At 44.4% G+C, this 27,487-nt stretch overlaps 2 protein-coding genes across 3 annotated transcripts in view; both read right to left on the reverse strand.

Moving 5' to 3' along the window:
- Positions 1-4,200: 4,200 nt before the first annotated feature.
- The window catches only part of LOC147604252 (MICOS complex subunit MIC10-like), a 47,531-nt gene continuing 24,244 nt past the window's right edge, over positions 4,201-27,487 (reverse strand). The window contains exons 2-3 of one of the 2 annotated variants that reach the window (XM_086795741.1): positions 4,496-4,674; positions 4,201-4,411 (exon numbers count right to left, since the gene is read on the reverse strand). In XM_086795741.1, the coding sequence (XP_086651867.1) occupies positions 4,406-4,411; positions 4,496-4,674 (185 nt within the window). In that variant the 3' untranslated portion in view covers positions 4,201-4,405. The other variant, XM_086795740.1, reaches the window with a different exon arrangement.
- LOC147604253 (uncharacterized) lies at positions 18,305-19,117 on the reverse strand. The gene is made up of 2 exons (XM_086795739.1): positions 18,883-19,117; positions 18,305-18,777 (listed from the first exon to the last, which is right to left on the reverse strand). Exons 1-2 carry the CDS (start codon positions 18,925-18,927, stop codon positions 18,355-18,357), a joined length of 468 nt encoding a protein of 155 aa, XP_086651865.1. The 5' UTR covers positions 18,928-19,117; the 3' UTR covers positions 18,305-18,354.

Here is a 27,487-nt window from a genome sequence, read left to right on the forward strand (position 1 = left end):
TCGAGGGGCTTCCAAGGAAGAGACTTGTAGCTTTTTGTGTTTAGCATCATAGATATTCATAAGGGTTAGATCCCCTTCCTTCTTGTAGTATGGTATCGTCAACTTTGTGTTGTTGACCATTATGATGACCCTATTGCTAGCAAAGCATAGTGGTGCTTGGGTAGCAATAGTCCATTTAGGCCCCAAGGTCAAATCTTCTTCCCAACACATACTCAACCACAAAGAACTTACAAATAAGGGGGTTAGATTATATATACATTGTTTGTTCAAAAAGTACCCCAAACATGGCATGTTGATGTCTTTTGTGAATTGAATTTTTTCAGGATGAGTGTTGAGTGTGGGTGGTTGACCTAACAAATCCCATAACTCGAGGGTCATGAGATTGTGTTCTCATTCTGGATAAAGCTTGCTTGGTGGTCTGTGGTGATTTTATTATAAAGTTCAAATCCAAACATAACCCTTGGGATATTCTAAGTAAGATATGTTGGAAGTTCCAGCTCCTCCAAGGCCTCTTTCCTCCTATAGGAGCAATTTCACAATGCCTTCAGGAGTGTTCAAGGTGATTGTTTGCATTAGAGATTTTTAGGACTTAATCCCGATTAGGTTTTAGCATTGCCTTTACTTTTAAGGGTTTTAAAAGATATTTTTTTAGAGCACTGATCACAACATTGCAAAGCTAAGACGTGCATTTACTCGATCCTTTATTCATTCTCTCATATATGTACTTGAGTCATACCATTAGCAACATCATGTCATATCATACCATGTCAAATCATATCATACCATTATATCAAAGCATATGTACCAAAGCATAGTTAACAAGAACCATATCATTAAAATCATCATTCACAATCAATACACCTTCATTCAACCATCTATTTACATTGTCATATTTTTTTAAGTGTGACCGTGTGAATCATATCATACACATCACATGCAAGGGAATTATCCTTGCGAGCACTCTTGAGCGGTATACTAAGTTCCATCACACAGTTTTCTAATTACTAATCTAAATAGATTCATGTATGCTTGCAAGCATCCATGCACATCTAAATTATATTTTATCTCAAAAAAGCTTAATTTTCTCTGAGTAGGTCAATTCAATGTTCACACCAACTTTAGGGTCAGAGCAGCTCAATAATCAAATCTCACAAACTCTTCTTAATTGGCTTAATTTATCACTATTTCTCCCTTTGAGAATTAATAGATATTAAGCATACTATGTAAAAGTTATGAAATTTAACCATATAGAGATCTTAATCATGTCTAAGACATCATCTTCATCAATTTAAATCTCATCCATCATTAACCCATCTACTAGTATGCACTAATCTTGGTCCAAAATATCCTGATTAATTTTTATCTAACAAAATCATTTTTAATGATTTAATTAATCATGTGTGCCACTCCAACATATCATTTTAACCAAAAATACAAAGTTGTGAGTTTCTATATTAATTCACTAATATCTGTTAAAATATATTTCTTTATTCATTTATCCAACCTAAGCTTATGATTTTGGTTTTTCTTTGTTTCCTTTTCACATAAGAGTGTCCAAACCTGCATTTGTGGATTTAACAATTTAATTCAAGACTCCAATTAGATTTTCAAGGCTTCTTGCAATTCTGGTGTAATTTATTTGTTTAAAAATGTATTACTAAAAATCTCATTTTTATCCAAAAATCAATTGTTTGACTTTAACCTTTTTTTTGTTGTATCCAACTTAAATCTTGCCCTTTCTAACGAGTACCCACATGACCCCATTCGAAACCCGGCTTGCGAAAAATGTTTATTATCAAATTCAATGAAACTTGGTCACCCAGTGTAATTAACACAAATTACTTTCCAAAAAAAATTATGATGAAGGAAACCACATAAATTTAGAAGAAAAAATACATTAAAAAGCACATTCTCTCTCTAAAAATTTATGTTAACTAAGATATTAATCCATCTCTTGAGGGAGGAGCCAAGTGCTACTTGGATGGTGGTTATTGATGCTACCGGTGCAAGAAGTTCTCGGTGTAGTCTAGCCCTTAAACAGGTTTGTATTGTAATCTTCCCAAGTAAAATTTAAAAATCTCGATTAGAATTTGATGTTACCTTTAATTTTAAGGGTTGAAATTTGTACATTTTAATTCTAAATCTATAATGATTTTCAAGTCTAAATGTTGGTTAAGCCTAAGCATTGCCTTTGATTTTAAGGGTTGGAAAAAATATTTATTTTTTTTTGAGCACTGGCCTATACCCTTTTAAAACTAACTTGCCCTCATGATCATCCCATTTGCATCACATGGTTTTGAAGTGTTCTCAGGTGAATTCCCATCCTCTCTCTGACCTGATTATCCTTGTCACCCCCCCTCGTGGTCAGGGGTCGTGGGAGGATTAATCCTAGCCCTCCATTTGGCAAGCATTAAAAGCAGTAATCACACCTCAGAAGTAGCAGGATTTTGACGAATCGGCACCCGGAATGCCGGAATGTGGAATGCAACAGGATTTTGACAAATCAGCACCCTGAATGCGGAATACAACAGATTTCACCACCTGAATGGCACCACCTCAGCACTCGGAATGCTCACTGCTTCTTTGTTGATCCAATTCCCAAACTCCATATGCAGGCCTGCATTGGTCATTGCTCCTACTAACAAGTTCTTTGTTGATATGTCTTGCGCCCACCACTTCCTTGATTCAGTTCTATGCTTTTGGCTATGAAATCCCTCTCAACATACTCGTGTTTGTGCATTCCTTGGCGTCGTTCTTCATGTTTCGACTTGGCCACTTCATAGTCAAAATCTCTACCCTTCCAAGGTGACTACAAGGCGTGAACAGTACTCAACAAACTGTTCAGTAAGATAAAAGCCAATTTTGATTTTGATATGGGTTCTCCTACTGCATGAAGTTTTGATGCCACTACTTTTACTCTTTTTCCCCTCCTCTCATCTTCAAATTTATTAGCTCTCTTCTCAATGTCAACACAGTAGCAAGATTACTTGACTCAGATGTCCTAGACTCCATGTCCTACTCTGCCTTTTGTGTTTGTGCATGTCCCACTCTGCCTTTTGTGTATGTACATGTCGAACTTCCTCGACTGGCCTATAACCTAGGTGCTCCCTTTGCTGATACTTCATCATTCCCCCCTCAAAATCAAATCTCTCCTGTAACAATATCCCCAAACCCCTCTTCAAGTGTCATTTTCATTCTCCATTTGCAAAGTGGTTAATTATGTCCTATGTTGGATATCATATTAGATTAGTGCCTAATCACAAGTCTTGATGATTTCTTGTGTTGGCTACCATTGCGCTCCTACCTATGTTAACTTTTCTTGCAGTGTTGGTGCTTGGCCAGATCCTATTGTGTAGCAAGTGGTGTGTGTGGGCCCAGGCATGACGTATGCTGTATATCATATTAGATTAGTGCCTAATCTTGTGCTTACGTGCCTTAAGTAGTGATGTAAAATGTGATGCTTGGCAATGGTTCCCAAAAAGAGTTGATGTTTTCATATTACCTTGTGTCATATATATGATGCATGTGTTACCCATTTTTTGGTGGTCAATTCTTGAATTCGTTGCAACTACTTTTTGTCTCCTCTATTTACGAGGGCAATGACATAATATAATATCATAGATTTCTATGAAAGTGCGTCAAAATTTGATACTGCGGGATACAAAAAGCACAGCAATTCATGAAAGAGAGACAAGTTTTATGAAAAATGTCATAAATTTCTATGAGAGAGTCTTTTAAAAATTGACAATGTGGGATACAGAAAGCACATGATGGTACGATAGCCACTCCAGCAAGGGCTACCAGGAGCATTGGTGTTCTACCATACACTATGAAGCTTTTTCCTAGAGAAATGATGCACTTGGTGGCTTTTATAATTAATGGATATAGAATTGCAAGCAATTGGGCCAAATTCACAAATTAGGAATGAAGAGAAAGCATGCTAGAGCGTGTGAGAAGCCCCCAATTGTAATACAATGATAATTTAGGGAGCTCACAAACACAAAAAAAAAAGAATGTATTTTTCCACTACATGTGCCATGCAGTATTAGCTAGGATCCTTTCCATTGCCATTATTACACTTTCTTCCCACCAAAAGAACCCACAAACAAAAAAAACAAAAAAAAACAAAAACCCCACCAGTACTTCAATGCTTTACTGCAATTCTGGTCAGACAAAATCAGAAACCGCCAGCCCATGACAAGCTACAAGCTACAGGGTTTAGATTTCATAACACATCATCATCACTGCTTGATACTAGAGAGCTGCAAACAAGTTACATTATATTCTAGAGCTTTTTTTTGAAGCCTCAAGAAGCTATATCCGCAATCCAAAGATGTTAGTTACTCAACTACAAGACTGGTGATTCTTTAAGTGGCAGAGACCACCCACACTCAACCTGTCAAAATTACTCCTGTCAAGAGAGGAGGGACTAATCAGAATTATCCATGTGAAATGGCAACACTTGAGGTGGTTTCTGCGGGATACTCGGGCATACCTCTGGTGCTACATGGGGTGCTGCAGCTGATACTGAAGGGGTAGCAGGCTGGGAGCCACCCGAGGGCAGTGGCCATTTGGGTAATGCACCAGCCATGATATGGGAACAATCTGTGTAGGCAGATCCAAGGCCTACACCCGCAGCAAAAGCTACAGCTGACCATCTTGTCACAGGACTCCCTAATAAAATAAGTAAAATAGGCATAAATTCACAATAAAAGGATACAGTTCTGAGCATAGAAGAAGCTTTAAGGATGATAAACCAAAAAGTGAATCAGCAAACACAAGCATCTATGCCACATAATCAACACTAAGCATACCGATAAATGTAGGTAAGAACAAGAGAAAAACATCAGGAGGTGCCTGCCCACAGCAGCCTCTACTTGTACTGCTATAGCCATGAAGCTGACTTTAGCAAACAAATCTCAAGAGACTCACTCATGCAAGTATATGATTAAAAAATGTAATCTGATTGATCTACTACACTTAATTTGCAAGTAGTGTGCCTTATAGGTTGCCATTCCTATGAATGATATTTTTCTATGCTCCAAAGTTGATAACAAACGAAAGATTTCTCTGTAAGAAGCCTAACTTTTGGTGGGGGAGGGGGTAGTAGGCGCACAAGCATGCATGTATGCCATGTGTGTTTGTGTGTGCGCGCACGTGCATGAGAGAGAGAGAGCGAGGGCTAAAGGTGGCTGGGTAGTATGAGAGAGAGCATCAATATAACATGATACAGCTATTAGCAAGGATTTTATCTCTATTCCATGATCATGGATGTATTGTAACAGTTTTTGTCTCATAGACCCTTTGGTCTTTTGCACACCTTTTTTTAAAGACAAATTTACAAACCCCCCCCCCTCCCTCTCTCCTTGTTATGTAGCAGTGGGATTGAGCTAGAGACCTGCTCATCGAGACTCCAACCCCCCTCACCACTATGCCAAGCAGGGTGATAGTCGTTAACAATATAAATCTCTTTCTTTTCTTTCTTTCTCTACACTACACTCCTGAGTAAGGGGGAGGGAAAAAGCCAGAAGTGCCCACATCAATGTTTTATTATTTCTTTGAATTCTGGGAATTTTATTCACAATTGGCCTGCTAGTTGTCAAACCACCCTAAAGAACTGAACTTTTACTGAGCAAGTATCTAACAAAAAAAACACGTAAACCTGCCGACGGATTGGTGGCCCAAGTGGTGGAAGGTCTCACCTGGAACCGGGGAGGTCTCCTAGGTTTGAGCCTGAAAGACACACCTGTCTATGGACATGTTTCTACACCGCCTACGCGCGGGGGCTTCTCTACGCATCTACAAGCGGAATATATTCCCCAACGCAGGATCTCTCACCCGGGGGGGGGGGGGGGGGGGGGGGGGACACGTAAACAAAGCTGAAACTAAACTTGCACACAGGGAGCATATTATTGGAATATTTTATCTTGTACAAATTTCACAGGCTAAATATAGCCAGATTTGCCATGATACAAAATGAAAACATAAGATGTAACTTGGTCTCGAAGTTGTCGAATAATGCTCTCCAAAAATTTGAAGTAAACTTGGGATCCCTGTCTATTGTTATCGTCCTTGGCAATCCACCTATGGGGTACCAATGTCGAATGAGCAGGCACGGGACATCTTCGGTTGTGGTCGTTTACCTGCACGGGATCAACATGCAAAACTTACTGAACTGGTCCACAATGGTCATGTACTGTGTTCCAAATACAGCAGGAAGGGGTCCAACAAAGTCCATACTGATGTCTTGGAAAAAGCCTTTGCGAACTAGCAAAGATTGAAGCCACCCTACCTATTTCATATGAGGAACCTTCATTTTCTGGCAAATCTAGCATGCTTGGACATGTTGATAGACATCCCTTCTCATCTTAGGCCAATAAAATGATCACTCTAGCTTCTCCAGTGTACTATTGATATCTCGATGACCTCCGACAAGAGAGTCATGGGCATCGTGAAGAATGCCAGTCGCTTTTACCTTGTATGCACAGCCGGTTCTTGTAAAATAACCAACCATCTTGGATGGTATACTGACCCAATTCTAACTAAAGGGCCAATCTATATTGAGTCTCGAATTCTAAAGAATCCTCATAATGCACCTTTATACTGTCGAAATCTTTTCCCTGTATTTCGCGCACAATGGACTCTTGCATATTTTGGATGGTACCGTTGCGACTTAGCAATGGGATTATTCTTGCCAGGAATGTATTCAATCATACCTCCAAAATGTAGGAAGATATGACTCCATCTAACTTGTCTGTCACTCCATTGGCCACTAGGCGTGGTTTGTACCCATTTAAGTGCCTGATGATCTATCTTAACTATGAACTCCCTCTCGTAAAAGAAAGGTTTCCAATACTTAGAGAGTCGTACACAGAATAACTCTTTCCTGCATCATTTAATTTCTGGTTATAATAAGCCACTGGGTGCCCTTCCTATTGGAGGAGAGCTCCTACGGCTAAATTGATGGCATCGGTAATCACCTCAAAAAGATCATCCCATGAAGCGAACTGAGAACCGAAGACTCGAAGACAACTTTCTTCATTGCATGGAATGCCTGGAATGCTTTGCCCGTAACGGACACTTTTTGCGGACGCATCTTTGAGAAAATCTCTAAGAGGTGTTGCAAGGTCGGAAAATTTCTCCATGTGTGAACTGTATTCTTGACAGAGACCTGCAAACGAGGGGATCTCCAAGGCATTTTTTTTCGAGGAAAAAGATCCTTCAATTAGTTAAAGAAAAAATAGCCACAAAGGGCTAGATACAACCACAAAGGGCTACATACAAACTCGCCTCCTTTAAGGGCGGGAATTGAATGATCATGAGGGGAAGAGACGCTTCTCCTCCGGTTGCCCACTCTGTGAGGAGAAGGCTATCTCATAAGGAGGGGGGAAGGGGGGGGGGGGGGGGGGGGGGGGGGGGCGGGAAAACAACCACACAGGTGATCTGTAATGCCAAATGCGGTCACCTCCTCTATTTGTGATGAAAGGGCCGAGCCTCCAAAAGTCGCAAGAAAGCTTCGCACCGCTTCCGCATGCAGTATGAACCTCCCTGTAACTTCCTTCACTAACCGCAGAGAGTGTGAATGATATCAAGCCATATGCTCCTGTACCCTCGATGGCCTCGCTGCATCTAGCACACCAAATGTGCCAGGCTACTATGCTACTGCGAATCTCCCATCTCTTGCATGACCCTGGCCCCGCCAGTCGCTTGTATGTGGGGCTGTGACTGGTACTGTTGCAATACGATGGTGAGAGATCTTAAGGCCTAGCCCTCCCCCATCCTCCTCATAAGCCCTAACCACTACAGCCTCTGTGGCCCAAGTGACAGTGCCCCATGTGATGATCCGGGTCGATGCCCTGTCCATAGCAAAGATGCAAAGAATCCTCTGCCAAATCTGCCGAGCCTTTGGGCAATCCCAAAGGCAATGTCTCTGAGTCTCCTGGGGGTGGCCGCACCGTGGGCAAGCCGCTGGTCGACCACCAATAACCAGCCAAGTACCGACCGCTAAACTCCTATATGCCATCAACCAAAGAAAGAGGGTGATCTTACTTGGCCGAAAGCTGTCCCACAATCTCTTCCAAAAATCTGAAAGGAAACGCTGTGAGAGGCCCTAAGATTGCCAATGTGTTGCTATTGCCGGTGTGCCATCTATCTCAAGCATCTGGATCCTACGGCCTAGCTGCGCAGTATATGCAAAGAAGGGGGCATCAAGAGTCTCCTCCCAGTCCGTTGGATCATGCCGAGTCCACTCTCCCGGATCCCACTGTAGGCACGTGAGAGGTCGGAACTCCCATATCCATAACCGCCATAATCTTTCCCTGGCCACCTTGGCCGGTGCTAGATCAATATGCCATTCACGTGCCCGAAAACTAATCACCCTCACCCTCTGCAAGGTGCGGCCACTAAAATCCTCCAAGGGATGCTCAGATCTCTCTAGTCTGCCATGGGATCCAATAGAGAAAGTAAGCAGACCAATGTCCTCATTTGCTCCGTGGACCACCACTAGGATATCGTGTTTGCTAAATACGCATAGCCACATTGGGAGAGTTGGGTTTGGGGGAGTCGCCACTCCTCAGGGATAGCTGAGTCGATGTCGATGCTGAGCCTATCTCTACCCCGGATCCCTGTCAGGCATCTCCCCTGCACCTTCGGGGGTAACTGCCTGTGGGGGATCCAATCTCCAAGAGACCTAGCTGGTCCCATGCTCAAGGCGCCCCAACAAACATTCGGTCGGACCCCTAGCATGTGGCCGCTGGGTAAACGGATCAAGGGGTTCCAGACCAAAGGCTGTCCACGCCGCTCCTTTGATGCAACTGGAGTTATCTGTCTGAGGGCGGCGGGCCTAAGGTGCTCCCAAGCACGAAGTAGGCTAGTTGCAAACCTGTCCTCAAAAGCCAGGCTAAAACCATGAGCTCACATATCTGAGAAGATCCATCTAGTACTCGCGGCCAAGGGCCCCCAAGACTCGGAGTGCGGGCTAAAATCCGGGCCAACAAGAAATCCTTCCAAGACTCACCACCGGGAAGGAGGCCTCTATCAATCAACTTGCCCAGCAAGGCACAGCTCTCAATAGCCAGGTCAATGAGGCCTAGCCCCCCTCTGCGCGACGAGGCTGAATAATCATTCTCCATGCCACCTTGTCCCTAGCTGGCCTCCCATCACTTTCGGCCCATAAGAAATTCCAAATCAATTCCAAATCAATCGTTGTACCTAGCCAATATATGCCCGAGAAAAGGCCAGCACAAAGTGATGTACCACATGGTGGCAAGAAGTACCTAGTTCGCCGCCAGCACCCTACCTATCACATGCACTCTACACTCATTGCATGGTGACAAACTGGCTCATCATCAACAGTGCAACACTTGTACATTATTAGAATCCAATAGGATGATATTTGTCGTACGTCGTGACCCCATTGTACATCCTCAGTCCAGGATAAGTCAGGCACGAGCTATGTAGGTCATTTCTCAGCCTTAGTGGGTCAGTCAATCAGTCAAGTCCCTTGACCCACTTGGAGAGAATCATTCATGCATGTAGAGTCGGTAGAAGCCTTAGGGTTTGCATCAGAAAGCACTCTGCATCCTGCATAATATGCATTCATATGCCTGAGCATCATTTAGAACATCCCAAAAACCTTAGGGAATTTACTAGGATTTATCTGGTATTGTTCCCATATTTTATGCTATTTATTTAGCATTTAATGTCATTTATAAATATAAACTTTATTAAATAAATGACCAGCCAACTTGACCAACCCCTAGTTAGTATAAATAGGCTTGCATAGGGCTTACTTCAGCATTCAGTCTTCAGTGTGCTAAGAGCTTTCCTCCTCAGTCCTAGGAGTACCCTTGCCTTCAGCCTAGATTGAACTCCTGCTCCTTGGTAGTTGGTGCCTTCTTGCAGCCCTTCTTGAAGCCCATCTAGTAGCCCTAGGCGCAGCCATCAGACCCCTTCAGCCAACAGCCAACAGCCAACAGTCCTTGTAACGCAGCAGTTCAGCGCTTCAATCCCCTGCAGACCTAGGCGCAGCATACAGTCCATAGGCGCCTGCAATCAGCACTCTTGCAGGCCTTAGATCAGCATCAACCTCTGCGTTTGTGCATACAGCATAACCAGCAGGTACATAGACCAGTACAGCCCTGCATTTGCAGATATCCAGCCTTGTAAACTTGCGTTTCAGTCATACAACAGGTGTAGATCTGCATTACAGCCCTACAACAGCCCTACAAACCTGCGTTTGCAGATTCCCAGCAGTTTCAGCCTTGATTCATCAGTCTACATCAGTATCCAGCATTCAGTGCATCATCCAGGCATACACCAGTCATCTGGTAAAGGTATTCTATCATTCATAAGCAACAGTCCACCGCCTTCTTTTCTCAGCCTCAGGTGTGCAGCCCTTCCTCATGCCCTTGGGAAGAGTGCATAGGCTCGAGATCAGTTCATTGAGGTGTTTCTACAGCCGTGTATAGTTCAGCCAGGCTTCAGATCCTCCGAGATCTTGCGTTTGGCTTATCTACAATCCAGAGTCATTCATAAGCAACAATCTACCGCCTTCTTTTCTCAGCCTCAGGTGTGCAGCCCTTCCTCATGCCCTTGGGAAGAGTGCATAGGCTCGAGATCAGTTCATTGAGGTGTTTCTACAGCCGTGTATAGTTCAGCCAGGCTTCAGATCCTCCGAGATCTTGCGTTTGGCTTATCTACAGTCCACAGTCATTCTCTCTAAAGTAATAAAGCAAATACTATCTCATTATTGGGATAGGGGGGCCTTCAATGGGTAATTCGAGACCCAATCTGGTGTAAAGTTCTCATATCTCTTTAAAGTTTGAAGTATTAAAGTGGATTGCTAAACTCATGAAACTCAGGATACAGAAGACGGTGTGAGCATTTGTGTGACAGGATCCTTCCAATACAAAGACTTCCGCTGCATATCACATTGGTATCAGATTCAAATTGTCCACACACACCGTATCCTAGCGTGGGGGCATCCTTGGATGGTTAGATTGCGTTCCGGCACGACCATCGACTTCAGCATCATGTCTACAAAAGAGAGTACTCATCAGCCGGAAGACGTATTCCCCGAAGGAGACCATGTTCTTCCACCTACATCAGACACCATAGCTCTTCTGAGAGCTCAGAAGAACCAGCTGCTCATGGAGCGTCTCCAACTCTTAGAGGCAGCAGCAACACGTTCTTCTCCGCCTCCAGCAGCACCCGACTACATCTCCCTCTTCTTTCAGATGGAACAACAAAGGAGAGAGGATGAGGCCCAAAGGAAAGAAGAAAAAGCAGAAAGACGGGACTATGAGGAAGCCCAACGCAGGATCGACGAAGACCGACGTCAAGCTGAACTCGCTGATCGGGAACACCAACGTGAGCTTGATCGAGAACGTATGTTACTCGAGCACCAACGGGAAAAGGAGGCCATACACTTGAGGTATCAGCAGCTCTCCTCAGTCTCCCCAGTCATAGGTGTCACCTGCCCGCAGTCCGCAACAGCATCCACCACCGTCATTCGCAGTCAACCAATCTTCAGTAAGTGTGATCATTCATCAGTTAATCAATTTATTCATCAATTTAATGCTCATTTTCCATTAGCTAGGATCACAGACCCACAAGATAAAGTCCACTTAGCGGCTCCCCATCTCACTGGTGAGGAAGTCACTTGGTGGCAGCATTGGTCTAGTATTCATACAGACCAAGCCACAAGTGTCACAGCCTTTGATTGGGACATCTTTGTCCATGACTTGAAGACCAGATTTCTCCCGCCCCAGTACATGACCGGTCTGAAAGATGAGTTCTATGGACTCAGACAGAACGGATCCCCAGTGCTTCAGTTTTCCAGTAAGGTTATTACTTTAGCACAGCAGTGAGGTTATCTGCGCAGGCTAAGATGGAGCAATTCATTCGTGGATTGGACTCTAACATTCGGTTCACAGTTCGTAACTTTGAACCAAGTACATATGACCGGGCTCTAACTCTCGCTCAGAATGAAGAATGAAGCTAAACGGAGGCAAGCCCAAGCAGTCATCTCAGTCCAGTACAAAACCCCAGCAGCAGCAGCAATCAGCTGCACAGACAGGGAAAGGTAACGCTTCTTCTAAAGATGCTAAGAAGGACGGCAGTAATAACTCCAGTTCAAGGGGTAAGAAAGATAAAGAATCTAAACCTAAGAAAACCCCTGATGAAAAGACTAAAGCAGGCATTACTCGAGATTATCTTCCTCCAGAGGAGCAAAGGAAGTACCAGTCAAAAAATAGATGTTTTTTTTGTCATATTATAGGGCATGGTAAGAAGGATTGCCACAAATGGCAAGCAGCAGCACAAACCGCCAAAGCTCCTTCCGCCACAGTTGCCACAACCTCCCTTGCTCCTCCAGCCCCGCCTACTACCTCAAATGCAGTTCAACTTTTACCTTCTATGCATCCTATGTCATCTGTGGTATTTGATGCTAAGTAGGAGAGTGAGAGCGATGCTGCTCAAAAGAGCCTCATCCGAGCTTATGGCTCTGCCCAAGGCCCACAGTTTGTAGTCCTTTTCGATATGGGTAGTTCTGAAGACGCCATCTCTCCCCAGTTGGCTAATAAATTCTTCGAAAAGAATTTCAGCCATAAATATCCAAACCTGATGATAGCCACTCTTGAGACCTATCTTCGAAAAGAACTTTGCACCATTGAGTCGCTCAAGGATATACTCAATCCTAGGCATTGGGAGCCTGTTTTTCACTGTGAGCTGATGGAGTGTCCTGAAGTCCATGCACAATCAAGCGGACTTGTCTTTCTTCTACACAAATAAGATAGGTGCAGCAAAGGGCAAGGATGAGGACCGGATAAATCCAGGTCAGAGTAGCTGGGAAAGCTAATGCTCCAGTTCGCCCTCTAATGCCTTACAAAGGCAATAGGGAAACTTACTTGGCGGTTCTATCCTAGGGACCAACCATAGTCACAAGAAACATTTCAAGGTTTTTTTCATTTCGAGGTTTTTGGGGTTTTGTTTCGAAAGGTTTCGTCCCTCAACTAAGAAACCGCGAGGTTTTGAAAAAATCAATAATTTCATAAAAAATAAAAACTTAAAGAACTTATAGTAGCCATCTAAAAAAATACTGTAATGATGGAAAAATGGTCTCTTCTCACACATCTCGGGAACCATTCTTATTTTGGTGAGGCATTATGGCAATTTAGCTTGATTAGATGCCACAAGTGGTTCAATCAAGGACTCTTAAGAAATTGAAGAAGAGAAGGTAGAAATCGGGAAAGATTTAAGATATTGACGGAAGAAAAAGGGGATAGAAGAGACGAGAAAAAGAGAAAAGGAGAAGAAGAGCAAGGAAGAAGAAGAGGAGAGAAGAGAATGAAGGTGAAAGAACTGGCAGAAGGTGGAAAAAGGGAAGGAGGGAGTGTCACCATTTGGTCCCTTCACCAATCTTGACCAGTGTTTCACACACTGAGCGGAGCCAAGGTGTGAATGGGGTTTTTCCACAAAAGAAAGCTGGAGCATTCACCGGCATATTTTGGCCTGAAAGATGGCAACAAAGTATGAGTACTAGGGATTTTATTTGTTGGTTTGATTTTTAAGGCAACAGGTTCTCACATCATTAAAGCATTCACCGGCATATTTTGGCCCTGGATCCTTGGACAGAGGGAGGCGCCTAGCATAAACTTGGCCAACAAGTTGGTAAAGCACATCAGTTGATATTTTGGGCATATTCAGCCACTTTATCAGTTGATATTTTGGGCATATTCAGCCACTTTTGGCAAAAAGGGGAAAAGCACGGCTATTTATGGCCTAGTCGACTTCTTTAAAAGTAGGAGGAAGGATGCACATGAAAGACAGGTGGCCGGCAGCAGTGGAAAAACGTTCTCTCCCCTGAGCGACTGGCCGAACAGCAGCACCATTCTCTCTCCTCTCCTAAGCGCTGGCCATACAGTTCAGCAGTAGCCTGTTTCTTGTTTCCTCTGAGCACTGGTCGTACAGCAGCTTTCTCTCCCTTCTCATGTGCTGGCCGTGCAGCAGGACAGCATCCTTTCTCTCTTGATGTGCTGGCTGTACAGCAGGGCAGCACTCTCTCTCTCTTCTTCCGGAGTTGGCCACATTTCTGGGGCTGTTTTGGAGGAATATGAGACAATTTTGAGAGCTCTACTGGGGCTGATTTGAGGCTATGTTTTGGGGCTGTTTTGGCACGGAGTTCGGGACTGTTTTTGGCTCAATACTGGGCTGTTTCATGGACTGTTTATTAGGTGATTCATAGGACTGTTTTGAGACAGTTTTTTGGATGGCTTTTGGTGTTGTGTTTCTATCTTGGCACTCGATAGATATTTGGGCAAGAGATTTGCTGACGCTTTGTGGAAAATCCAGTGCTATATGCACCCGCACCTTGGTTTATTGTAAAAGCTTCTCTCTCAATAAAGAAGTTCCTACAGGAGGCCGGCCGTTCCGGCTCAGTGCAGTGTTATTATATTGTTTATGGTTATTCCACTTGTGTTTTCATGCTTTGTCTACTATTCGAAGTATTGGTCTTTTGTTCCGGGTCTCCGCATTTAGTGACAATGGTATCAGAGCATAGGCTTTCTCGGAAGCAAGAGGCTTTCTTCCAACAGTGAGAAAGAGAAAAGATCAAAAGTGGAGACTACACTGACCAACAGTTTTGCTATTGATCTTGTGTGGAAGCATTCATGGGCAGTAGATAGCTTAGTATAAGGATTTATGGATTCACAGATTTTATCCTCAAAGTATGGAGTTGGTTTTATGTGCCCGAGTTCAGCACTTTTTCCATATGGATATTGTGGATTCTATAATCAAGCTTACAGACAAGTTATATGGAGCTATATCTCAAGATATCTTATGAGGGAAAATTTCTTTTGGCTTCATGACGAACCTGGCAAAGAAAAGCTAAGTATACTTTGAGTTTTGCAAAGTTGATGCTTTTTGGCAATTTATTGTAAGTGTTTTTGGACACTTAACCCTTGTACGCCCGTACAAGGAGAATTGTGTGTTGTTTGCCTTGAACTGTTCCACGTAAACATAATGGTTGGAAAGCCTGGTTTATATGGTTTTTCTTACGGATATGTCCAAGGACTATGGACAAAATTTCTGGCATATCTTTGTTCGAGGATTTATACATATATGATGGTTTGGCGCATCTATATGATTATCGTTGGCTTGGGGATTTTTGGGCTTTATATACAGCTCTTTGGCTCCTTTTGCTTGGATGGAGTGTTTTTGGCTCCCTTTATTTGGGATGCAGTGGACTTGTGGAACTCATGGATCGAGGATTTTTCTATGGATTTCTATTGGCGGCCGAAATGCTTGCAAAACTATATGCAGCGGATATGTTTATGGAGCACCAGGATATTTATACCTGTGACTCATTCTCATCGTATGTTCTACACTTAAGTCCACCTCTCCTTCCAAGGTTCGTGATCAGAATACCACCACGGAGTGCACGTGGTAGAGTGAACTTAAGCCCACCTCTCCTCCAAGGTGTGTGGTCATACGCAGCAGATATGTTTATGGAGCACCAGGATATTTATGCCTGTGACTCATTCTTATCTTATGTTCTACACTTGAGCCCACCTCTCCTTCCAAGGTTTGTGATCAAAATACCACCACGGAGTGCACATGGTAGAGTGAACTTGAGCCCACCTCTCCTCCAAGGTGTGTGGTCAGAGTACCAGCATGGAGTGTATGTGGTACAGTGAACTTGAGTCCACCTCTCCTCCAAAGTGTATGCTCTAAGTGAGTGCATGTGGTAGAGTGGACATGACGCCTTGTTGATTGGGGACTTATATATACCTAGATGAATCTAGGAACATGCCCAAATTTACCTTTTAGGAACGTGCATGTTATATACTCATGGTAGTCACCCCACAAGACTATATAACTATCAACTCCATTATGCATAGTATGGACTAGATACTACGACATCCCAACTAACGCCATCAGTGCCTAATAGTGGGTGTAGAACTCTGTATCAAGATATGCTCTCACACACGCACTCCACACACACACACACATAAGAGCATATATTCACACAAAGCCCTCCGTACTGAGTTTCTGTCAAACCTCTACCTTGTTGGTTGGGGACTTATGTCTATACCAAGGGTCATGTGATCTAACATCTTGTTGGCAAGGGACTGTGTCTATGCCAACTATGGATGGATTCATTCATGGAAGGATGGTAGCCCTAGTGTGTCACATGCACTCTGCACTGTAGTGCATGGTGACAAGATAGCTCATCATCAGTGCAACATTGTACATTATTAGTACCCTTTTAGAATGATATTTGTCATACGCCGTGACCCCATTGTAATCCTCAGTCCAGGATAAGTCAGGCACGAGCTACGTAGGTCATTCTCATCCTTAGACACTCAGTCAGTCAGTCCAAGTCCCTTAACCCACTTGAAGAGATGCATTCATGCATGTGGAGTCAGTAGAAGCCTTAGAGTTTGCATCAGGACATGTGTGCATTTATGCATAGCATTCATCCCATATGCATGTAGGCCATCTAGACCATTGAAGAAGCCTTCAGATATCATCTAGCAATCATCAGAATTTATCTAGTATTATTCCCATATTTTACATCATTTATTGGGCATTTTTTACATCATTTATATATTTTGCCTGGACAAGTGCAGTCGGCCAACTCTATAGCCAGCCGACCAGCACCCCTTGTCCATATAAATAGCTCAGCATATCATCCATTTATTCATTCAGATCATAATCACCATCGAAGTCCTCATCGCTTGGAGCCTTCAGCACAAGGACCATAAGCGATTGCAGAATTCAGCACATCAGCCTTCAGCGTTTTCCTCAACAGCATCTAGGAGCATCAACACTTGAGCAATTCAGCCTCTATGCAGGAAAACGCAGCATCTACAGCATTCAATCTTCAGTACCACTTGTGTTTTCAGCATTCATACAGTTTTCAGCACCCTCATATGCATCGTTTTGCTACAGCCACTTGGTGAAGGTAAAACTCAGCATTCATACATAGTCTAGAACAGTCCCAATCAGCCCCTTCTCTCAGCCTCAGATTTGTAGCCTTCCTACATCCATTGGGAAGAGTGCATAGGCTCGAGATTGGTCATCATTGGTGCTTCAACAGCCGTGTACAGTTCAGCCCGACTCTTGGTCTTCCTAGATCTTGTGTTTGGCTTATCATCAGTCCACCATCAGTCTCTTCAAAGAAATAAAGCAAATACTATTCCGGTAACGGGATAGAGGGCCCTTCAGTGGGTAATTCAGGACCCCATACGGTGTACAATTTCTCTCTCTCTCTCTCTCAAATCTCTTAAAGTCTGAAGTCTTAAAGTGGATTGATAAACTCGCGAAACTCGGGATACAGAAGATGGTGTGAGCATTTGTGTGACAAGATCCTCAAATTACGAATACTTCCACTGCATGTTACATTGGTATCAGATTCAACCTGTCCACACACACCGTATCCTAGCGTGAGGACATCCTTGGATGGTCAGATTGTGTTCCGGCACGACACCAACTTCAGCATTATGTCTACAAAGGAGAGTACCCATCAACCAGAAGACGTCTCCCCCGAAGGAGACCTTGTTCTTCCGACTACAGCAGACACCATAGCTCTACTCAGAGCTCAGAACCAGCTTCTCATGGAGCGCCTCCAATACCCATCAACCAGAAGACGTCTCCCCCGAAGGAGACCTTGTTCTTCCGACTACAGCAGACACCATAGCTCTACTCAGAGCTCAGAACCAGCTTCTCATGGAGCGCCTCCAACCCTTGGAGGCAATAGCAGCACGTCCTCCTCCGCCTCCAGCAACCCCCGACTACATCTCCAACTTCTTCCAGATGGAACAACAAAGAAGAGAAGACGAGGCTAGACGGAGAGAAGAAAAAGCAAAAGCTTAAGCAAGAAAGCAGCAAGAAAAAGCAGATAGACGGGACTATGAGGAAGCCCAACGCAAGATCAAAGAAGACCGGCGTCAGCAGGCTGAACCAAGGTGGTAAGGTACGTAGTGTACGGCACGCTATCAGTACGTACGAAACGTACTTCTGTACAGAACAAATTTTAAGGTACGTAAACAGTACGTACCATTTGTAAACAGTCCTAGAAACCTGAATATTTTGTAGACATAGCAACCAAAATACTTAAAATAAAGACTGAACCTCATTACTTAAAGTTTAAATCAATTATCAGTTACCAAGCCCATTACACAATACCTCATGCTAACAGTCATAGTGATATAAGCAAGAACCATGAAAGTCATAGATGATAAAGAGAGTACAAATATCATGTCTACAGCACATGTCCTGGTCCACAAGTGCAAAAAGCAAAACAATGAAACACTACAGTTGTCTAGACTCTAGAGTCTAGATGCAAGAGTCTCAAATCTCATCATCAGATGAAGATGATGAGTCTTCTGAAGAGAGCATGCCTCCATCATTGATACCATTGCCCTCTTCATCGAACTCTGGCTCAGCAGCAACAAGCTCCAGTGCATCCTCGTCACGTGCCTCGGGGATCAGAGTGTGAATGAGTTCGATAGCCTCATTTGCACGCCTCTGCTGGGTGCAACGAACTGGAAGCTTTCCCCTACGAATGCTCTCTCGTCTCACAGAGCCTGGATCTGGAGCTGCCTGGCGTAGAGGAATGCTGAGAGATCGTGCACGTGAGCGGGTCACACAACGATCCACGCTCTCAAGCTCTCTATGTAAAGCTCTCAAAATCTCCTCTTGCTCATCTCTAATCTGCCGATCCACAAGCTCCGGGCTGGGTTCATCTACCATTTTGAGTAGTGTTGGATCAACCTGTTTAAACATGCCACAAATTGCATATTGGACAATGGATATTCATTGAACTAGAAAAAAATTTCTACTTCTAAGTTCTTCTTGAGTCCAAATTTCAATTTATACCTGCTTCGGTGACCCCAAAGCATGGTAGCTTCGCACGAGCCTCATGTTAGCTCTGCAATACACCAACTTCTCTAATTGAGAAGTACTAAGGCAATTCCGAATCTTAGTGTGTATAAGAGAGTATGAGCTCCAGTTCTGCTCACATGCTCCAGCTGAGCAATCCTGTGCAAAAATGAGTGCAATGCGAGCAAATTTGTAAATCTTTTAATGCTAAAACATCAAGCTTCACTTCCGAAGACTATACTTTAGAGATTAATTACAAGTTACCTCAGATAGAACACGAAGAGCAACTCGTGAAAGGTTTGGAAGACCAACCCTTCCATAAGAGTGCCACCATGTCAAAGGGAAGTTCATGGCTTCCTTCCTCAATGACACAGATCTCGCAAATGAATCACCAATACCACTCATGTAAGTAGTGAACTCTCTATCGATCTGAAGTTGCTCCTCCTCTCTCTGAGAACATCCTTCCAACATACTCTGACTGCTTCATGCTCAAAGCAGTATTATTCCATAGCTCTGGCAACCTGTAGAGAGGATGGAGCATGGCAGCCATCGCATGGATGGGACGGCTCATGAATGTCCACCGTTTGTCTACAATGTCCAAGATCTCACCTCGGCTGAAAATGAGAGATTGAAAATACATGTCTTAGGTTATAGTGCTAAGTGTACACATGTCAGTCCTGACTCCTAACATGTCATGAGAATCGAGAATCGAGAAGTCATAAAAATCAAAGAAAGAGGAAGAAATTAGAACTATTGCTTACCATTGAGCAGTCATCATGGAGCACTGAGCAACATGGTCTTTCATTTGCATAAACAAATGAAAGACCAGCCCCAAAGTTGAGCCCTCCATGTCTGTAAGTCGGAGAAGGACATACACAGGCTTAAGTGCAACTGAAAGGCTATGAACTTGCTGCCAAAAATCATCATCCAGGATCCGCCTCTGTAAGTATTTTGTACGCTCATCCTCTGAATGTGCATCTGTCACCACCTTGGATCCACAACTGCTGATGATAGTGAATCTCTTATCTTGTAGAGCCTATCCAAGACCAAGAATATGTAGGCAAACCTGGTCTTGGAGAGTCTCACCATATCCAAAGGGCTATGGCTCCGAAAGATGGCAAGAGCCTAATGCTTCTTGCGGAAGAAGGTGGTGATCTTTACAGCATCTGCAACAATGGGCTGCACCCAACCAAGCTTCCCAATGTCTTCCATAAGTAAATCAAGACAATGGGCAGCACATGGAGTCCACACTATATGTGGAAACTCTGCCTTGACCATTTGACCCATTGCCTTGCAGTTAGAGGCGTTGTCGGTCACCACCTGCACAACATTGTCCTCCCCAACCTCAAGGATAGCCTGTCGAATGTGGCCATAAATGAACTCCCCTGTGATCCTGTCGCCTGCTCTCCCTGCATCCACGGCACACAAGAAATAGGTGCCCAAGCAAGATGACACAAGGATATTGATTATGTGCCTCTTGCGAATGTCTGCCCACCCATCTAAAATAATAGTGCATCCAAACTCCTGCCAACCTGCTTTCACAGGAGTGAGTGCCTTGTCTATCAAGGCCTTCTGCTCATCCAACATGGATGTACGCATCTTCGTATACTCAAGACCTGTCCACGTCTCAGTAGGCCCTACCTGCGCAATTGCTTTCACCATTCTTTTCCATTGGTCTGTCCTTAACACATTGAAGGATATATTACACTCAATAAGAGTTCGACAAATCTCCATTTCTACCACCCTTTGCCGCTCCTTTACCCAAGCTTGTGATGAGATACAAGAACGCAGAGTGGATTGCTTTGATGCCTCCCCTGTATCTCTCGCATCTTGTGGCAGGAGGTCCTCATCATCGGCAATACGTGCCCTCTTCCTGCCTGTGGTGGATTGGGCTGAAGCCGAAAGACTTTCACCCTCATCTACTGTACCTGAACCTGTAACATCTCCAATAAAAGCATCATGGAGAGCATCTTGCGTACTTTCACCACCTCTAACACGGCTTGCACCACCCATTGCAGGACAATTCTCCGCAATCAATTGGTCCCTCACAGCTTGTGGTATTTTATCACATGGACCACATTGATTGGTGCACCCGATACCTGTCATGTGCTTGATGACGCGAGTTATGGTGCTAGTGTACTGCTCCCCGCAATACTTGCATGCCCATAGCCGAGTACCTGACCCTTGCTGAGAAGGGGTGTTAACAACCCTCAGGACATTGGTGTGGATTGCCCAGTTCGGGTTAGTCTTGCGCGGCATGATGAAGTCTGGGCGTGAGAGAGAGCGAAGAAGTTTGCTCTACAGAGTTTTGCAGGTACACATAGGGGACACGATTTTGCAAGTACACACAATGCCCAAATTTTGGTCGCTTATCTACAATCGCATGGTCGCCACACGCCACACAATTTTTTTTTAAATATTTCCGTACGGATCCGTACAGTACGGTACCGTACAGTACGGTACCGTGCCGTACCGTACCGCTGTACCATACTGTACAGATCCGTACGTACGTACGGCATCAACCTTGGGCTGAACTCACTGCTCGGGATCACCAACGAGAGCTCGATCAAGAACGCATGTTACTCGAGCACCAAAGGGAAAAGGAGGCCATGCATCTTAGATATGAGCACCTCTCTTTAGTTTCCCTAGCCTCAAGTGCCACCAGCCACCAGCCCGCGACATCGACTACCGTGATTCGAAGTCAAACGAATTTTAATAAGTATGATGGTAAGTATGATCATTTAGCAGTTAATCAATTTATTCATCAATTTACTGCTCATTTTCCAAGGATCACAGATCCTCAGGATAGAGTCCACATAGCGGCTCTCCACTTTATAAGTGAGGCAGTCACTTGGTGGCAGCATTGGTCTGGTCTTCGTGCAGACCAGACCACAGGTGTCACAGCTTTTTGCTGGGATACATTTGTTCATGACCTTAAGACCAGATTCCTCCCGCCCCAATATATGACCGGCTTGGCAGATGAGTTCTATGGACTCGGACAGAACAGGTCTCCAGTGCTTCAGTTTTCCGGAAAGGTTATCACTTTAGCACAATAGTTAGGGCTATCTGAGCAGGCCAAGATGGATCAATTTGATGTGGGAGAAACAGGAATTAGGGTTAGAGTTCATTCATGGGAGACATACACAGAGAAGCAAGGGAGAGAGAGAGAGAGTTGTGGGGATAAGTCAACTCATCAAGTGAGTGTGTGACTCCCCTATCACACATGTATATTGCACTAGTACACATAGTGCACTTAGTACATTAAAAGTACTAAGTGTACTATGTACTATAACTTATGGGCTTGTACACACTATAAGGGTGGGCATAACGCCTTTACCCCAACAACCTCCCACTTAAAGGCAAAGTGCCCTTAAGTAAAGGAAAAGAAAAAATCAGCATGTACATGATAATATACAAGGCCATATCAAGGCTGAAACTGGCCTCATCCAATGCCCATCAAGTGTCTGCAATGAGCAAACCACTCCGGAGGCAAACTCTTCGTCAACAGATCAGCCGGGTTGTCATCCGTATGAATCTTAACAAGCTGAATTTGCTTGTTCTCTATCACCTCTCTGATGAAGTGATACTTCACATCCACATGCTTCGTCTTTGCATGAAAGACAGGGTTCTTTGCCAACTGGATGGCACTCTGACTGTCACAATGTAACAATGGAATATCCCCTGTATAGCCCAAATCAACCACTAACCGAGATAGCCATAATGCCTCCTTGCAAGCCTCTGTGGCTGCAATATACTCGGCCTCTGTAGTAGATAAGGCTGTGCACTTCTGCATCCTGGATATCCATGACACAGCACCTCCTGTGAATGTAAATACATAACCGGTAGTAGACTTCCGGTTATCTGGATGACCGGCATAATCCGAATCCGTGTAACCATGCACTAATGCATCCTGTTTGCCAAAACAAATGCACATATCCTGTGTGCCCTTCAGGTATCTCATGACACCTTTCACTGCTTCCCAATGCTTCTTGCCAGGGTTGGCCATGTATCTAGAAACCACTCCCACTGCAAATGCAATGTCCGGCCTAGTAGCAACCATGGCATACATGAGACTGCCACAAGCTGAAGCATACGGAATCTTGGCCATATCAGCCCTGTCTCTATCTGACTGTGGGTTGTCCATAGCACTGAGTTTCACATATGGAGGCAAAGGAGTACTAGTCTTCTTCCCCCCGTCCATATTGAACCTCTGCAAGACTTTGCCAATGTATTCCTTCTGAGACAAATACAACACATGCTGATTTCTGTCCCGAAGTATCCGCATACCCAAAATGTGATTTGCATCACCCAAATCCTTCATATCAAAGGTTTGATGCAGCCTCAGCTTCAAGGTATCCATCTCCTTACGAGATTTTCCGGCAATCAACATATCATCAACATACAAGATGAGGATCAATAGACTGCCATCCAAAGCTTTCTTGGTGTACAAGCAGTGATCTATGTCACTTCTCCTGAATTTCTGTGATTTCATGAATGTATCAAATTTATGATACCATTCTCTTGGTGCCTATTTGAGCCCATAAAGACTCTTTTTCAGCTTGCATACAAGCTTCTCCTTTCCACTTACTGCATAACCCTCTGGCTGCTGCATATATATCTCCTCATGGAGATCACCGTGAAGAAAAGCAGTCTTCACATCCATCTGAATCAAGTCCAGATCATCATGCGCAACCAAAGCCAACACAGCTCTAAGTGTGGTCATTTTGACCACTGGAGAGAAGATCTCCTCAAAGTCCACACCATATTCTTGCTTGAAGCCCTTAGCCACTAACCTGGCTTTGTATCTTGGCTTTGCATCTGGTGCAACTTTGAGCCTGTATACCCACTTGCATGGCAAAACCTTCTTGCCTGCAGGCAAATGCACCAACTTCCAAGTTCCATTTTTATGCAGAGAATCCATCTCTGACTTCATGGCACGCTCCCATAGAGCCTTGTCTGCCCTCTGTAAAGCCTCTTTATAACATGAGGGCTCCCCACAATCAGTGAGCATCAAGTAGTCAACCCCTGGAACAAACCTGTCAGGGGCTCTGGAAGGTCTTGTGGACCTCCGTACCCAATGACCATCATTTGCAGGTTGCTGTCCAGCCTGCATATCACCCATTGGTGGCTCCTGTTCCATGCCATAAGGCTGAAAAATCATGCCCAGTATCTCCTCTAACTGTGGTATATCCATAGGGATATCTTCTGCCATCTTTGGCTGTCCATTTGGACCATTTTCAGCACCATTTAAGGGCTGGTTTTCCTGCTGTAATGGCTGATTTACAGCCCTTGGTTGTTGTCCATGATGTCCATCATCATCAAAGATGACTCTGCCAGGCTCCTGTTGCCTTGCAGGCTCCTTATACATGCATGTTTCATCAAAAATGACATCATTGCTGCGTATGATCTTTCTATTTATGGGATCCCAAAGTCTATACCCCATTTCACCTCTGTCACCATATCCTAGGAATATGCATTTGTGAGACTTAGGATCAAGTTTGGTGCGCATTTCCTTGCGTATGTGCACGTACGCAACGCAACCAAACACTCTCAAGTGCTTGTATGACGAAGGCTTCCCTGTCCATACTTCCTCTGGCACTCTCCCACCAAGCCTCGTGTTAGGTGACCTGTTTATAAGGTGAACGGCTGTCATAACAGCTTCAACCCAAAAACCATGAGGTAATGCAGCATGTGACAACATAGAACGGACCTTCTCCTGTATGGTCCTGTTCATCCTCTCTGCTGTCCCGTTTTGTGGAGGATCATAAGGAGTAGAGAGTTCCCTCTTGATGCCTTTAGCATCACAAAAGTCCTGAAACTGTTTGGACATGTACTCTCCACCATTGTCGGAACGCAAAGCTTTCAGTGTTTTGCCAGTTTGATTCTCAACAAGAGCAACAAACTTCTGAAACACTGAGAATGTATCACTCTTCAAACGAAGAGGATAGACCCACACCTTACGTGTGGCATCATCAATAAAGGACACAAAATATTTTGCCCCTCCCAAAGAAAGCTGAGGCATCTCACATACATCTGTATGCACAAGCTCTAACTGAGCATCTTTTTGTCCAAGAGCTTTCTTGTGGGGGCACTGTAGTTGCCTACCATATATACAATGCTCACAAAACTGAAAACTTGAAAACTTTAGAGAAGGCAAGTAACCCAAACGAGACAATTGCTCCATTCCCTTGACACTCATGTGTCCCAACCGGCTATGCCACATAGAAATTTCCGGCAGCTCGGTTGCATTTACATTAGCATGGTGACAAACACCTGCATGCATAAAGTAAAGAGTAAGATCAATTGCTGATCATACATGGTACATTGAGACACATGAAGGCATCCAGAGTGTTCACGATGCTTCCCCCTGGCCACATATACATCAAATACATGAAAGCCCCTTGATTTACAGGCACATTGAGTGCTTGTAAGGCATCAGCACATTATCCACAGCATCAAATGCGATTGCCTGCATGCAAATCAACCAAATCGGCACAAAAGCCCCTTGATTTGCACTGCAATTTGCTGCAATTTTGCCCAAATGTGCGATTTTTCACATCATACAGCATGTATGAGTGCTTAATTGCACAATTACATCAAAAGCCCCAAATTTCGACATCCAATTTCCTGCAAATTGATCCTGATTGTGACCAATTTCCTGCAAATTGATCCTGATTGTGACCAATGTCACCCAATTTTGCCAATTTTGCTCAAAATTGAGCAATTTGGGCACCTGTACCTGCTCAATTGCTTGAATTGATAAGAAATTCCCAAAATATTGAAGGCAAATACCTCTGAAATTTCTGATTTTTCTGAGTTTCTTGACTTGCAGGCTGAGACGGAGGCGGTGGTGGCGGCGACTTCGGCGGCGACTTCGGTGCTGGGCAGCCACGTGGGCTGGCTGGGTGGGTTGTCCTGGGCAGCCTGGTTGTCCTGCGTGGGTTGATTGGGGCAGCTGGTTGGGTAGCCCTTGTTGGGCTGCGTGGGCTGTCGTGGGCAGCCACGTATGCTGGCTGGGCTGTTGGCCGCCCCCCCTTTGTGCTAGTCGCCTGTGTTCGCTCGACTCTGGTTTGACGCCTTGTAGCGCTACGAGTCTATCCGCCTCGTGGACCAGCCGACGACTAACGCTTAGCAGCCTTCGCTCGCGTATATTACTCGCTCACGTCGTGTTCGCCTGGCTGCTTAGCCTACTGTTGACGCTACACGCGACTTGGGCTGGCTTTCGCTTTGCTTCGCCGTGCGCCTTCTACACGCCTGAAGTCGACTTCGCTTGCGTATCTTTACGCCATCGCTCCCAGCTGCAATCGCCTATGGCTCAACGCCCGTCAACCTTCGTTCCACGGATCCAGCGCTACACGTAGCTAGCCGTCGACCTTCAATGTTCGCCTCCTTCCTGCGTTACTAGACTGGATGACTGTAAAAGCCATCAATGCAGGAAACCCTATTCGAGCAGAAGAAGAGATGAATAGCACCGCCTTCTAGGCTCTGATACCAGTTGATGTGGGAGAAACAGGAATTAGGGTTAGAGTTCATTCATGGGAGACATACACAGAGAAGCAAGGGAGAGAGAGAGAGAGTTGTGGGGATAAGTCAACTCATCAAGTGAGTGTGTGACTCCCCTATCACACATGTATATTGCACTAGTACACATAGTGCACTTAGTACATTAAAAGTACTAAGTGTACTATGTACTATAACTTATGGGCTTGTACACACTATAAGGGTGGGCATAACGCCTTTACCCCAACACAATTCATTCGTGGATTAGATCCCAACATCCAGTTCGCAATTCGCAACTTTGAACCTAGTTCATATGACCGGGCTTTGACTCTTGCTCAAAATGAAGAAATGAAGATAAACGGAGGCAAGCCCAAGCAATCATCACAGTCCAGTACCAAACCCCAGCAGCAGCAATCTGCTGCGCAGCCAGGGAAAGGTAATGCATCTTCTAAAGATGCTAAGAAGGACGGCAGTAATAACTCTAGTTCAGGGGATAAGAAGGATAAAGAATCTAAGCCTAAGAAAACCCTTGAGGAAAAGGCTAAAGCAGGCATCATTGGAGGTTATCTTCCTCCAGAGGAGCAAAGAAAATACCAGTCAGAAAACAGATGCTTTTTCTGTCATATCATAGGGCATGGTAAGAAGGATTGCCACAAATGGCAAGCAGAGCAAGCCTCCAAAGCACCTTTTGCCACAGTTGCAACAACATCTCCAGCTCCTCCAGCCCTGCCTACTACCACAAATGCAGTTTAGCTTTTACCTTCTATACATCCTATGCCATCTGTGGTATTTGATGCTAAGCAAGAGAGTGAGCGCTATGCTGCACAGAAAAGCCTCATCTGCGCTTATGGCTATGCCAAGGGGCTGGCAGTTTGTAGTCCTGTTTAACATGGGCAATTCTGAGGATGCCATCTCTCCCCAGTTGACTAACAAGATGAGCTGCACATTAGTACCATATCATTTGGATGTGGAAGGGTTCACACTTGGTCTCCGCACCCACATATCTCAGAAGGCACAGCAGTTTGCCTTTGAAGTTCGGAAGGCCTCATTCCAACGAGATTTCATCGTCTCTCCTCTTTTGGGATGTGACATGATCTTAGGA

This window comes from Cibotium barometz, chromosome 62, assembly GCF_041138505.1.
Source record: "Cibotium barometz isolate CiBa-2024 chromosome 62, ASM4113850v1, whole genome shotgun sequence".
Lineage (NCBI taxonomy): Eukaryota > Viridiplantae > Streptophyta > Polypodiopsida > Cyatheales > Cibotiaceae > Cibotium > Cibotium barometz.

What these genes read in the sequence shown, in the direction of transcription:
- LOC147604253 (XM_086795739.1), bottom strand. Translation starts at nt 18,927, where the DNA reads ATGAGGCTCGTGCGAAGCTACCATGCTTTGGGGTCACCGAAGCAG. An exon ending in CTTTGGGGTCACCGAAGCAG is followed by an intron (nt 18,778 to 18,882) that starts GTATAAATTGAA and finishes ATGTTTAAACAG; the next exon opens with GTTGATCCAACACTACTCAA.